We start from the raw sequence: 15,805 nt of genomic DNA on the forward strand, positions 1-15,805 counted from the left end.
GAATAAAAAGAGACTTGACGTTTTTGAAGAATTCATTTCACGCAATGGATTTAGCAGTGAATGTTGTTGAAGGAGTCTTTAAAACTTTTGAGATTGAGAGCTGGATACGGTTGGAGTTGGGGATTGATCTAGCTAGGGATATAGAATTTGATTTGAATCACCACATATCAAAAGTGTGCCCATTTTATGTGAATCTATTACTTGGAGCAAGTGAGAGAGGAATTATGTTGGTCTTTTATTAGGTGCATAATAGGAAACAACTGTTAGTGGGATATCACATAGGTGTCCCAAAAGTATGCGATAGCGGCCTTCTGGATCTTTGATCTCTGTTATGAGGGAAAAAGTTGTAGTTCGGTGAAATGCTATCAGTACTCCTCTGCGTTTTGATTTAGCTGAAGCAGTAAAAACTTGGGGGTAGCATGTCCCAAAATATTTAGGGATTGAAGTTTCAGTAAAATGCGTCTCTTGGAGGCACACTATATGGGCTTTTGCAGAGAATAAAGATCTGAATACTTTAGTTCGTTTATAAGGAATGTTTAGGCCTTGGACATTTAAGGTTAGAACATTTAAAAGGCGCCATATATAATTCTTACATAAGATATATCGATATATTTCTGTTATCAGGTGCGGAATCAGAGAAACCCCAGGGACAGATGGGATAAAAGAAGAGAGGAGAAAGGAGAAGTAGATTATCAGAGAAGAAAGAATGAATAAGAGTCATATTTAACCCTTTCATGACTAAGCCTATTTTTGAAATTTGATGTTTACAAGTTAAAATCCATATTTTTTGCTAGAAAATTACTTAGAACCCCCAAACATTATATACATTTTTTTAGCAGAGAATCTAGAGAATAAAATGGAGATTGTTGCAATATTTTATATCACACGGTATTTGTGCAGCGGTGTTTTTTTTTATTTTTGTATAATGTGAAAATTTTTTTGTATAATGTGAAAGATGATGTTACGCTGAGTAAATAGATACCAAACATGTCACGCTTTATAATTGCACACACTCGTGGAATGGCCACAAACTATGATAGCTATGAATTTCCATAGGCGACGCTTTACATTTTTTTTACGGTTACCAGGTTAGAGTTACAGAGGAGTTCTAGTGCTAGAATTATTGTTCTCGCTCTGATGATCGTGGCGATACCTCATGTTTGATTTGAACACCATTTACATATGCGGGCGCGACTTCCGTATGCGTTTTCTTCGCTGCGCGAGCTTGCGGGGACGGGGGCGCTTTAAGAAAATTTTTTTATTATTTATTTTATTTATTTTTATACTTATAAATTGTGTTTAAAAAAAAAATGTTTGTTTTTTTTTTACTTTTATTGCTGTCACAAGGAATGTAAACATCCCTTGTGACAGTAATAGGTGGTGACAGGTACTCTTTATGGAGGGATCGGGGGTCTAAAAGACCTCCGATCCCTCCTCTGCACTTCAAAGTTTTCAGATCGCCGAAAACAGCGATTCTGAATACTGTGTATTTTTTTAAATTCTGCGCCATTGGCAGCCGAGTAAACGGGAAGTGACGTCATGACGTTGCTTCCACGTTTACATTGAGAAGGCTGGAACGAAGCCGTCCACAGCTTCGTTCCAGCCCGCCCACAGCCGCCGGAGGCAGCCGATTGGACACCGGGCCTCCCGCACGGGAGGCCCGGTAAGAGCAGCGGGAGGGGGGGCATCCCCTCCCGCTCCTCCGGTATAACAGCCAATCGGCTTTTAGCCGCATCGGTTGTTATATACGGATAGCCGAACGCCCGCTCGAAACAACGGTACCGGGATGATGCCTGCAGCTGCGGGCATCATCCCGGTATAACCCCCGAAAGCCGAGTACGCACATCTGCGTACGGTCAGTGGGAAGGGGTTAAAGTAAGTTATAATTACTAATATATACATAAAAATAAAACAATGGCGTACTGAGCACGGAAATTTGCTAGCTCAGAGGCACAAAGTCTATCTGAGGAGGCTCCTCACACTGTAACCCAAGTGGAGGAGAGTTCTAGGACAGAAAAAATGGAGGCAGCAGTGACCAATTCTCTGGTCCCCCGCTGCCAAATTTTATTAAAAAAATTAAAAAAATTTTTAATTTAGGCATCCGATTTTGGCTTAAGACATAAGAGTAGGATTAAATAGTATTCCTTTTAACAAATCCTAATTATATGTAAATAGTTGTATATAGGGTTATACAATTTAATTCATAACATATTAAGAACATGAAATATTTAAAATTAAAGATAGGATAGGTGAACCGTAAAGTTGAATGAGCTTCAGAGAGAAATGCAAAATGCATTTAGTCCATTGTGTCCGGTGGGTCCAGGTCTGGAGAATTGAATCAACCCCTTTTTGATGAACTTTGTCTGCTTCTGTCATTTCCAGGCTTAGAGGCACTTTGTGGAGAATTGGATGATGTACATTGACGAGGGCTGGTAGAGGGCTCATTGTATAGATGAAGATTTTCCAATGTGTTCTGTAATTCTTCGGAGGATCTGCTTGAATATTTGGTGTCTTGAAATGTAAAAACAAATAGAAAATGGGAATCCCCATTGATAAAGGATATGGTGATGTTGGAAATTTTGAAGCAAAGGTTTCATCGCATGCCGTTTAGCAACTGTTATTGGGGATAAGTCAGCAAAAATCTGGTATGAATGTCCTTGAAAAGTAAGAGATTCTTTGTTCCTGGCAGCTGTCATGTGTTGCTCATTTGTGAGAAAAAAGTGGAACTTTACAATTATGTCACGAGGGGGACCTTCAGCTTTGCGTGGCGCCAAAGCTCTATGGATTCTGTCCATTTCCAATCTTTCAACTGGTATTGACGGTGTTAATTCCTAAAAAAGAGTCATAGTCGATTGAAGGTCAATGATTGACTCAGGTATACCACATATGCGGAAGTTTGATCGACATGCTCTATTCTCGAAGTCTTATAAACGCACTTGCAGCGTTAAATTTTCATCTTTAAGAATCTCAATTTCATTGTCATGTGATAGTACATTAGTTTCAATGTCATCCATTCTGTTTTCCAATTCAGCTGTGCGGTGGCCTAAATCACGTATTTCTTTTGTCAGTTTCTCTGTAATTTGGTCAGAGGTCTGCTTTAAAGCTTTCTGTAGCATTTTCTCTCTTTGCTTTAATATATTTGGGTATAATGTATCTGCTTGCTGTGGCTGGCGCTGTATTCACTGTCTGTGTCATACAGTTCCTGAGGTAAATGCAGCTGTTTCTTGTCAGCGTGTGCTTTAGCTGCGTGAGGAGAATTTGACTGAGCCATATTACAGAAGCCTCTGAGTGGTTCTTCCTTGTGGCTTTTCACTTTTGTTTTGCCGCGTGCAGCTCCCAATATTTGGTTCACAGGGTACTAAGGAGGATATCAGCTTGCTTTTTGTTTAGTAACCCTGCCATTTGGGCGCCTGTGGTGGCCGCGAAGAACGGAGTCTCAGCGGGACATGTCAGTCGCTGTCCGCTCCGAGCATGTGCCTCCTGTTGTATACATTCTTATACATTATTTTGTACTTCCATTTTTTTTTTACTGTAAACCTGTGCAAGTCATTAATAAAAACTTTTTGGTCTTCTTAAAAAAAAAAAAAAAAAATGAAATAGTGTTTTTGGTTAGTGGTGCTTAGATGCAGTATAGTTCCACTTTAACACATCCTTTTTACTGACTGCAATTTATATAGTTAATCTGGTTGAACAAAGACACAAGTCCATCCAGTTCAATCAAAATAGAGGGGGAAAAAAAAAAAACACACGCACAAATAGAAAACCTCCATATATACAATCCTTTACCCCAGTGGTCATCAACCCTGTCCTCAGGGCCCACTAACAGGCCATGTTTTATGTATTACCTTGGGGAGATGCAGACTAGAATACTGCAATCACTGAGCAGCAAATGATATCACCCGTGATGTATTTCAGTTATCTTGCAAACCTGGCCTGTTAGTGGGCCCTGAGGACAGGTTTGAGGACCACTGCTTTACCCAACAGTTGATCCAGAGGAATGCAAAAAAAACCCAATAAAGCATAATCCAATTTGCTTCAGTGGGGGGGGGGGGGGGGGGGGAATAATCTTCCTGATCCCCCAACAGGCAATCACATATTCCCTGGATTAACTTTACCTATAAATATCACTATCCAGTTATATTATGTGCATTTAGGAAAAAATATAGGCCTTTTTTAAAACAATCTACAGAGTTGGCCTGAACCAGCTCTTGAGGGAGTCTATTCCACATTTTCACAGCTCTTCCTGTGAAGAAACCTTTCCGTATTTGGAAATTAAATCTCTTTTCCTCCAGACGTAGAGTGCCGCCTTCTCCACAGTGATGACCTTAAGGTGAAGAACGCTACACCGTGTTCACCATATCAACCACTTGTGTATTTATATTTACTTATAGCTGAGCTCCCCCATGCCTCTTATCAGTTTTGGTGCTCTTCTCTGCACTTTCTCCAGTTCCCCAATATTCTTTTTGCGAACTTGTGTCCAAAACTGAACTGCATATTCCGCATGGGGTCTTACCAATGATTTGTACAGGGGCAAAATGATATCTCTCTCTGGAGTCTATACCTCTTAATACAAGAAAGGATTTTTCTTGCTTTGGAAACTGCAGCTAGGCATTGCATGCTATTAATAAGCTTATGATCTACCAGAACATCCAGATCCTTCTCCACCATTGATTCCCCAAGTTTTACTCCCCCTAGTATGTACGATGGATGCATATTCTTAGCACCCAAGTGCATAACTTTACATTTATCAATATTAAACATAATTTGTCACATAGTCGCCCAATTAGACAGTGCATTGAGGTTCACTTGTAAATTGGAGACATCCTGCAAAGACGTTATTCCACTGTACAGCTTGGTGTCATCTGCAAACACTGCAATGATACTTTTAATTCCAGAACCTATATAATTTATAAATTAATTAAAAAGTAAGCGTCCAAACACTGAACCTTGGGGTACACCACTTACAACCCTAGACCATTTAGAGTATGGGTGATCAACCTGTGACCCTCTAGCTGTTGAGGAACTACAAGTCCCATGAGGTATTGCAAGCCTGACCAGTACAAGCATGATTTCCAAAGACAGAGGCATAATAGGGCTTGTAGTCATGCAACAGCTGGAGAGCAACAGGTTGAGCATCCATAATTTAGAGTAAGAAACATTAACCACTATTCTCTGAATACAGTATTTAAGCCAGTTTTCTATCCAGTTATAAACTGAGTTTTCCCAAGCCTGTAGATTTTACCTTACACATTACCTGCGTGTGGGTAACTGTGTCAAAAGCTTTTGCAACGTCCAGGTATACCACGTCCACAGCCATGCCTCTGTCCAAGGTATTGCTCACCTCCTCATAAAAAGTAATCAGGTTTGTCTGACAACTTCTGTCTTTCATCAATCCATTCTTACTTTTGCTTAAAAGATTCTTTTTTCTAGCACAAACTCATCTATGTGGTCTTTTAATTAAACTCTCAAGTATCTTCTCAGCTAAAGAAGTTAAACTAACATGTCTATATAGTTACTTGGTAAAGAATTTGACCCATTTTTAAATATAGGCACCACATTGACAGACCACATCTAGTCACTAAAAAGTCCCTAAAAATTAGAAACAGTGGCTTTGAAATGAAATTCTTTTAGGATCCATGGGTGTATGCCATCTGGTCCAGGTTCTTTATTCACCTTTATTCTGTCCAAATATTTCTGGACCATATCAATTTTGAGCCATTTTGGATCATTTGGGGCTGTGCCAATACAACCCCCATTATGGACATGAGCTCCCCCATTCTCCTTTGTATACACAGAGCTGAAGAAGGTATTTAGTGATTTTGCCTTCTCTTTGTCCCCAGTCACCCACTCTAGATCATTTTGCAAAGGGTCTAACATGCTCAGACATGACCTTTTGGCTATTAACCGCTTAAGCCCCGGAAGATTTTACCCCCTTCCTGACCAGAGCAGTTTTTGCGATTCGGCACTGCGTCGCTTTAACTGACAATTGCAGTCATGCGAAGTTGCACCCAAATATAATTGACGTCCTTTTTTCCCACAAATAGAGCTTTCTTTTGGTGGTATTTGATCACCTCTGCAGTTTTTATTTTTTGCGCTATAAACAAAAAAAGAGCGTCAATTTTGAAAAAAAAAAAACGCAATATTTTTTACTTTTTGCTATGATAAATATCCCCCAAAAATATATAAAAAAAATATTTTTTTCCTCAGTTTAGGCCGATATGTATTCTTCTACATATTTTTGGTAAAAAAAATAAATAAATTGCAATAAGCGTTTATTGGTTTGCGCAAAAGTTATAGCGTGTACAAAATAGGGGACAGTTTTATGGCATTTTTATTATAATTTTTTTTTTACTAGTAATGGTGGTGATCTGTGATTTTCATCGGGACTGCGACATTATGGCAGACACATCGGACAATTTTGACACATTTTTGGGACCACTGGCATTTTTATAGCGATCAGTGCTATAAAAATGCATTGATTACTGTAAAAATGTCACGGGCAAAGAAGGGGTTAAACTAGGGGGCAATCAAAGGGTTAATGTGTTCCCTAGTGTGTGTTCTAACTGAAGGGGGGAGGGGACTGTCTAGGGGGAAGAGCTAGATCGCTGTTCATACTCTTTATGAACAGACGATCTGTCACTTCTCCCCTCAGTGAAATGGAAACTGTGTTTACACACACAGATCCTGGTTCTCCTTGTGCCCAGAGCGATCGCAGGAGCCCAGCGGTGATCACGACCTCCGGGCACTCGCATCGGCTCTGTGGGCGAGCAGGGGACGCACACCCCTAGTGGCCACACGGCGAAGCAACGTTATATAACATTGTTTCGCTCAGCCGTGCCATTCTGCCGCAGTACAACTGCCGTGACTGGTCAGCAAGTGGTTAACATAGAACTATAGGCAATTTTTTTTTCCATTTTGGATAGAGCAAGGGAGACTTATAATCATCGGTGCCTCATTGCAGAGATTTACCTTCACTTCCTGTCCCATAGCCAACAAGAAGTGAGAGGAAATCCCTGCAAATTAAGGGAATTCATTGGGGACCTCCAGGTCACCAGAACTAGTGTCCCTATTGAAAGATTTGCCCTTCATTACTATTCTTTCTTCATTCTCTCTCCTGATTGGCTGAGAAACAGCAGCGGCGCAATTGGCTCCTGCTGCTGGCAATCAAACTCAGTTAGCCAATCAGGAGATAGAGGGGGGTGAACAGCAGCTTTGTGTCTGGATGGACACAAAGAGCTGCAGCTCGGTTTGGGTGCCCCCATAGCACGCTGCATGCTGTGGGGACACTCAACAGGAGAGAGGAGCCAGGAGCTCCAGCCAGGGACCCAAGAGGAGGAGGATCTGGGCTGCTCTGAGCAAAACCAACTGCACAGAGCAGGTAAGTATTACATGTTTGTTATTTTAATAAAAAATTTAAAAAAAAAAAAAAAAAGAGAGTTTTCAATCACTTTAAGGGCATCTGTGAGTGAATAGTTTGGTCGGTGGAGAATTTCACTGTAGATCGGTGGTGAATAGCATGCACCGCACTGAACTGGGACATTAAATCACAGAAGAGTGATGATGCACCAGCAATGATTTTTGCATGATTTTCTTTTATTAAGTGCAGATCTATTTTATGGGCACATTGATGTTTATATTTTATTTTAGTGTGGCTATCTGTATTTAAATTGTTTTACTTGTACCATAAAATTGTCTTGTAATAGGTTTATAAATGTAGTAGTAAAGTGGTACTGTAGTGCCATTACTCCAATCAAACCCTTGGATAGTTAAAATCCCACATTATTATCACTGTCCCAGCCCTTTTAATCTGTGCAAAAAGCTGAGTCTCTACCTCCTCATTAACACTGGGTGGGGAGAGGGGCTGTATACTGGATGGAGGGGCTGTGTACTGGGGAGGAGGGCTGTATACTGTATGGGGGGCTGCATACTGGATGGGGGGCTGTGTACTAGTGAGGGGGGCTGTGTACTGGATAGGAGGAGGGGGACTGTGTACTGTAAAGGGGGCTATGAAAACATTTTTTCCTTAAACCTCCCTCTTAAAATTGGGGTGCGTGTTATACGCCGATAAATATGGTAAATCATAGATCTCTTCATGCACCAAAGCTTCCAACTCACCTATTTTGCTTGACAGACGCGTGGCAATGGTGAACAAACACTTTAATAAGTTGTCACAACTTGCACACATATTTTGCATATTTTTTATTTTCTTACAAATAGTACCATTTGTAATGGTTGTTTGTAAAATGGGGACCTTCTTATCACCTGTCATAGCCCTCCCCCCATCTTTCCCTATTCCACCCACCAATAGGGACTTACCCCTGTCTGACTTGTCTGCCTTATTATAATCCAATTCACTCTCTCCCCTTATGCCCAGTTTGAATACTCCTCCAGCCTTCCCATAAACCAATGAAATTAACATAATGACTGAACTATACATACTATTCAGAAAAAGTATATTATCTAAAATCATACATGAACTCCCCTGCACTATAACCTCTCCCCACACAAGCTCACGTAGTCCTAGTACCTCTGGATCTCTGTTATTAGCAATTACTAGCACCACCCAGCACAGTAACACTAATAGCACATGAGCAGCATCTGAGGATATGCTTTCTCTGCTAACAATGTGTGCTTGCAGGCAGTTAAAAAGTCACTTGTTTTTTTTTTTTTGTAAAACATACAGTATGCTAGCTTTACTAAACAGCAGTGAAGAGGAGTCTGACCTTTTGACATCAATGACCAAACCACACATGCCAGATGGACCAATTACCTTTATAACTGCATTTCACACGTAGCATTCTCTAGTGGTGTCTGAATGCCCAAGAAGTGCTGTCAGTGGCACATGGAAACTTGGCACATTGAACAGAAATACCAGTTATGTCACTAGGCTGAGCTAAGCACTTCACTGTAAACCAATTTGATCAAACCTGTCAAAACTACCATACTGAAGACTACTACTACAAAAGGAAAGGGTTATTTGTACCTTTTAATGTTTATTGTGTTGCTTTCAATGCGACCAAAAGCCTCAAATGCTGCAGCATATGATCCAAGATTTGGTTTTAACCCAGCCTTATCCATCAGTGTGAAAGTATGACCAATTTCAGGCAATGAGGCCTGTAAAACAAGAACAGAATAAAAAGCTGCATTTGAAGTTATAAAACAGAACAGTCAAGGAATGAATAAAGCATGCTGGGCCAGAATATAACAAGTCATTATGGAAGGAAACAAAAACATTGTCACCCAAGAAAGTACAAGCAGTAAATTATCTCTACTAAAAATTAGAGCTGCACAATTAATTGTTAAAAAATCATGATCTTGATTCACCTCCCCTGACGATCTCTCCTGCAGAGGTTGCCGATTCTTTCATATAAACAAGTGGAGAGACTTTATCTGCTCACTCAGCTGTCAAAAGAAAGTATCAGGGCATTCTGCCAAGTCTTTAACTTGGAACATTGTAACTAAGCTTCCTTCTTAGATCAAAGGGATAGAACTTCTGTGTAAATAAATAACCCAGGCAGTCAGCCAAGTTGTGTAAATGCAGGAAGTTTAACCACTTAAAGTCTAAATCTTTTTCTGACACTTCTTAAGTTAAAATCAATATTTTTTGCTAGAAAATGACTTGGAACCCCCAAATATTATATATATTTTAGCAGAGACCCTAGGGAATAAAATGTCAATTGTTGCAATATCTTATGTCACACTGTATTTGCCCAGCGGTCTTTCAAATGCAATTTTTTGGAAAAAAATACACTTCAATGAAAAAAAAAAAAAAAAACGAAACAGTTAAGTTAGCCCAATTTTTTTGTTTTAATGTTAAAGATGATGTTACGCCGCGAGAATTGTGAGAGAATCGTGATCTATCTTCTAAGCAAAAAAATCGTGATTCTCATTTTAGCCAGAATTGTGCAGCTCTACTAAAAATACTCAACCATATCAGCACAGTTTAAAATTTAGTCAAAGATCTGGAAACGCTGATAGCCATTAAAAATTAGAATTTTTGATTTACCTGTAAATCTTTTTCTTGGAGAAAATCACAAGACAAAAGTGTTTCTTAACCATTTGCCTACTGGGCACTTTTACCCCCTTACTGCCCAGGCCAATTTTCAGCGCTGTTGCACTTTGAGTGACAATTTCACCGTTATGCAGCACTGTACTCATTAAATGTTTTTATCATTTTTTTCAGAGAAAATTGAGTACTGTCCGTGATACTTTTTTATTTGCACTAACATCATTTTTCATGGATAAGCTTTCGGGGTGTGTCCCCTTCTTCAAGGTCCAAGCAGTACTGATTCACAAAAGTTTAAGCAGATGGTAAAATGTTAAAACAAAACAAAAAAAACCCTTTACCAATTTACGTTCTGCTAAAACTTTTGTGAATCAGTACTGCTTGGACCTTGAAGAAGGGGACACACCCCGAAAGCTTATCTATGAAAAATGATGTTAGTGCAAATAAAAAAGTATCACGGACAGTACTCAATTTTCTCTGTCACAATTGCACTAACACGGCTTGAATAACCCCCAAGTATCATTTTTTTCATACAAATAGAGCTTTCTTTTGGTGGTATTTAATCACCTCTTTTTTTTTTTTTTTTTTGCTAAACAAACGAAAAAAGCCTAAAAATTTGGGGGAAAAAATAAACCTTTTTCTAAGTTTCTGTTATAAAATTTTGCAAACAGGAAATTTTTCTCCTTTACTGATGTGTGCTGATGAAGCTTCACTGATATGCGGCACTAATGGGCACTGATAGTGGCACTAATTGTCAGTACAGATGAGGAGGCACTGATTGACAGCACTGGTGGGCACTAATTGGCACTGATAGGCAGTAATGATGGGCACTATTGGGTCTACACTGATGATCAGTGCCGCTGTCCCCTTTCACACTAGCCGGTTACTGGCTCTCTCCTCTCCTCACACTGTGACAGCACACGGAAGGGAATGCTGATAACCGACAAGTGTGTTTACATTGTGATCGGCTGTGATTATACACAGCTAATCACATGGTAAAGAGCCACCGTCATTGGCTCTTTACCCCGATCGGTGATACGCTGACACGGCTAACCACTGATCGCCTCATGCCTACAAAGGGGGGAAGTCCTCCCAGAACTAGAGCAGTCCCGCCCGGTCGTCATTTGACTATAAGGTGGGTGGGAATCAGTTAAGGAAAGATTAAACAAACGTGTTATACTTACCTGCTTTGTGCAATGGTTTTGCACAGAGCAGTCCCGATCCCCTTTTTTTGGGTCCCTTGCCAGCAGTCCTGGCTCCTACCCCCACTGAGTGCCCCCAATAGCAAGCCTCCCGAGTTGCGCTCTGTGTATCCATGCGCACACACACAGCGCGGTTTGACCCCACCCCCCGCTCTCTCCTCATTGGCTCATAGGCTGGGATTGACAATGGCTCCCGCTGCTGAGTGAGCCAATGAAGAGTAAGACCCCAGAGAGCCACTGCTCTCATGCACATAGCTGGATCGGGATGGGCTCAGGTAAGTACAAGAGGAGGCTGGCAGAGAGATGCACCCAAAAGGTTTTTTAAATGAATGCATAAGGGAAAAAACCTTGAGTCTTTAGAACCACTTTACAGTCATTACTACACGAGTTATGTTACCACCTTCAGGTGAATGGACATTGGTCAAAAAGGCAGGTACCCCCCGCCAGTGGTGCCCCCCCCCCCCATCCATGCGCCCAGCCCCCTGATCTACATGCTGGGCGCCAGACGCATGGATTCCAATCTGAATTTTTTTTTTTTTTTTTTAAGCATATGGTTGGAGCCAGAGGGGGGGTGGTACACCTTACTAGAGGTCAACATTCTAGCCGTGAAAAGGGTAAGAATCACAGAGTCTGAAACTCCCGTCTCTCAGGACCTGGGCTTCAACAGTGACACAGTCAAAGCCAATGACCGTAAAGCAGGATGGAATATCAGACCCTGTGACTGCAGGTCTGGATGTTCTGAAGAGCCCACAGTCTAGAGGTCTAAGCATACCAGCGTCTTCTTGGCCAGGCCAGTAAGATTAAGATCACCCAAATGCCCTCCACCTTTATCCAATTCTGCAGTTTGTTGTTTAATCTGGAAGCCAAGAGATCCACATCTGTCCCTTCAACAGCAGAGGTGGCTGATCATGAAGTTCTGCCCAAGACAAGATTAAGGGAACTGTAGGCAAAACTTTTTTCATTTTGGATAGAGTAAGGTAGGGTTATGACCCGTCTTTGCCATGTTCCATTGGGGAGACTTACCTTAACTTCCTGTCCTATAGCTAAAACAGTAAGAGAATAAATCTCTGCAAATTAAGCGAAACCCTTGGGGTCCCTTAGGTCACCAGGACTAGTGTCCCCATTGGAAGATTTCCCCTGTATTACTGTTCTGTGGACAAACCAAAATTTGGGATTTTCTTTTACTATTACTGATAACAGTAAACAGGACAAACAGAAATGGTGAATCTCCCTAAGGGGAAAATTGTAGCACTAAAAACCAATGTTATAATCTATCCCCACTTTGTCCAAAACTGAAAAAAAAAGTTTTGCCTTTAGTTATATTTTAAGTGTGCTTCTTCCTGAGCAGCATGACTTCTTGTGCCTTTTTGAAGGTTGATGTATGCCACCAGTGTCAATATCTGACTGAACACTTACAGGGAAAGCCTGAAGGAAAAGAGACCGTCAAATTGCCCAAAGTCCCAGGATGTTGATTGGCAACTTCTGCTCCTCTGATGACCGCTTTCCCTGAATGGAGAGGTGCTCCAGAACACCCCAGCCACTTCATTGGAAAGGCAGTAGAGGTCGACCGATATGGGTTTTTCTCTGGTCGATGCCGATATTTAGAAATCGCGGTGGCCGATGGCGGATATATGATGCCGATTTTTTGGGGCCGATATGTTAGGCCCTTTTTATTTATTTTTTTCCCCCCCTTCATCTCATAAAATCTAACAGTTAGACCCCTTTCACACAGGGGCGTTTTTCAGGCGCTTTTGGGCTAAAAATAGCGCCTGTAAAGTGCCTGCAAAACGGCTCCCCTGCAGTCTCAGTGTGAAAGCCCGAGCGCTTTCACACTGAGGCGATGCGCTGGCAGGATGTTAAAAAAAAGTCCTGCAAGCAGCATCTTTGGAGCGGTGCATACCGCTGCTCCACCACTCCTGCCCATTGAAATGAATGCACACCGCTGCCGAAGCGCCTGCAAAGCGTTTCGGCAGCGGCGCATTTAACCCCTTCCTCGGCCCCTAGCTGGGTTATAAGCACCACGCTAGCAGCCGAATCACGCCGCTAAAATGACGATAAATTGCCGCTAAAAATAGCAGTGTTTTACCGTCAACGCATGCCCACTCCAGTGTGGAAGCAACCTTAAGTAATAAGTGATACAGAAATTTTTTTACATTTAAACATTTTTTAAACAAAACAAACCTCCAATCAGTTCACTTGTATGTATAATTTAGATAAAAAACAAAAAAACACTATCTTAAATATTAAATACACAAAAACAGGTAATCAAAACTTTTGGACGAAAAAAATGGGCTAACTTTACTGCTTAGTTTTTTTTTTAATTCATTAGTGTATTTTTTCAAAACAAAAAGCGTTTGAAAGACCGCTGCGCAAATATCGTGTGACATAAAATATTGCATCAACCGTCATTTTATTCCCTAGGGTCTCTGCTAAAAATTATATATATATATATATATATATATATATATATATATATATATATATATATATATATATATATATATATATATATATATATAATGTTTGGGGGTTCTAAGTGATTTTCTAGCAGAAAATACAGGATTTTTACTTGTAAGCAACAAGTGTCAGAAAAGATTTAGTCTTTAAATGGTGAAACTGAGAGCTTCTACACACAGAGTTCAGTCCATTGATAAGTCTAAACATTGTATCCTTTCAGCTTCTTTTATCAGACTTGACAGGCTGCTCAGAGAGGAGAGAAGTCGCTTCACAGAAGACTTCAGGCAACTTGCATTGACTTCTATTACATAAGTCATTTGCAAGATGCGCTGAAGTTATTTTTGGCCTTTTTTATCAGCACAATCGGCCGATGCCGATTAAATAAAAAACGCCAAATATCGGCCGATATATCGGTCGACCTCTAAAGGAAGGTGTACCCTGCATCCAGCATGTGTGTGGATATCCACAATTTCAGAGCTGCTCTGGTCTTGGAAGTCAGATGCATTGGCTGACCCATGGACTCCCGACATTTGTCCCATACTGCCAGAATATTGATCTGCAGAGATCTGGAGTAAAACTGTGCACAGGGATCCACCTTGAAGGTGACTATCATCTTTCCCAGCACTCTCATGCATATCCAGAATGATGGACCTTTTGATGACTTCACACGGACTCCAAGAGACAGACACTTCTCCTGTGGAAGCTTGCATGAGACGTCTCCAGAACTACACCTGACCCCAGGTGTTGGATCAGATTCAAGACGGACTTCAGAAGGTTTAGCACCCAGCCGAACCTCTTCGCTGTTATTTGGCTGTTGTGCGTCTGTCATAGATGCAGTTGCTCTCATAGGAGCAAGTTGTCCAGGCATACCACAATTGGAATCCCTTGGGTTCCCAACAACGTTGAAACACTCCGTGAACAGGCCAAAGGGTAAGCTGGTAATTGCGATGCTCTTGCACAGTTCAAAAAAAAAAATGTGTAGGCAGGCATCCTTGATGCCAAATGACATCAGGAAGCCCCCCGATAAAGTGAAACAATCATCTACTAGGAAGACTTCATTCTAAAATGTTAAATTTTCAGGAACTTGAGCCCCCTGAGGCCTAGGATAGGCCGAACTTCTCTGTTTGGCTGAGGAAACATGAAACAGGTTGAAGGAAAAGCATTGAGACTTCTTTACTGGCACAGGTGGAATGACCACTTGGAACAGTAGTCCTTTTACAGAGCTGCAAAAAAAACTGCTTTGATCTGAAGACACTGTTGAGCACATAAAGCATGAAGCAGGAAAGCAGAGAAATTCTAGCTTGTATCCTGTGGACACCATACTGCAGACCCAGTTATCTGAGATCTCCCAAATCAAAGTGGCCGCAAGGGTCCCAACTGAAAGTGTGGAATCATTGCACTGAGTTTTTATGTAGATTTTTTTGGAACTAGGGTTGTATTAAAGCTGGCCATAGATAGGTTGTTTTTTTTATTCGGCCAACAGGCTGAATGAAAAAATTTTGAGCAGATTCCTCCATCCACATAAGCAAGGTGGATGAAGCAATCTTCCTTACTGCAACACCGTATTCTGACAGTGGGAGACTCTGCTGTCACAATACACTAATCAGTGGTTGCTGCCAATTGACTGCAGCCAATGATCAACAAAGTTTCCAACATTCCTGTTCAACAAAAGTCGTTCAATTTCTGTCGAACAGGGATGCTCACACATGGATCAAAATTTGGCTATCCCCTGCTGAGCCAGCCAAATTTCAATCTATGGCCAGTTTAAAATGGTTAGCTGTCTGAGAAAGTCCGTCAAAGCTGCAGACAAATCTGTCTTGGTCAGATAGGCTGCTTGTTGCACACGTGAGATAGAACGAGAATCTGATGCAGAGACCGTCTCCAGTGCAAACAATAGGGTCAAGTTGCAGTGCAAACACGGTCACTCTGAGTTTTTTTGTCAGGGTTCCCTTACACCTGGCTTCTGCCATTGCTGTCAGTGAGGGTGTACACTTTTGGGGTACTTACAAAATACAGTGTGGAACTGGGGTAAGTATGTCCGTAGAAGGATGCACAGTAACCCAAGTGTTGACCATCCTGTCCATCATGCCCTCATAGCAAAAATGCCTGAGTTCCTTTAACCACTTCAATATCGGGCATT

At 41.2% G+C, this 15,805-nt stretch overlaps 1 protein-coding gene across 3 annotated transcripts in view; it reads right to left on the reverse strand.

Annotated features, from left to right (window-relative positions):
- POLRMT (RNA polymerase mitochondrial) overlaps positions 1 to 15,805 on the reverse strand; it is a 287,623-nt gene that overhangs the window by 166,529 nt on the left and 105,289 nt on the right. For all 3 annotated transcript variants that reach the window (XM_073594039.1, XM_073594038.1, XM_073594037.1), the window contains one exon: positions 8,984 to 9,114. In XM_073594039.1, coding sequence (XP_073450140.1) covers positions 8,984 to 9,114 — 131 coding nt within the window. The remainder of the gene's footprint in view (positions 1 to 8,983; positions 9,115 to 15,805) is intronic.

This window comes from Aquarana catesbeiana, linkage group LG01 (genome assembly GCF_042186555.1).
Source record: "Aquarana catesbeiana isolate 2022-GZ linkage group LG01, ASM4218655v1, whole genome shotgun sequence".
NCBI classification, from domain to species: Eukaryota; Metazoa; Chordata; class Amphibia; order Anura; family Ranidae; genus Aquarana; species Aquarana catesbeiana.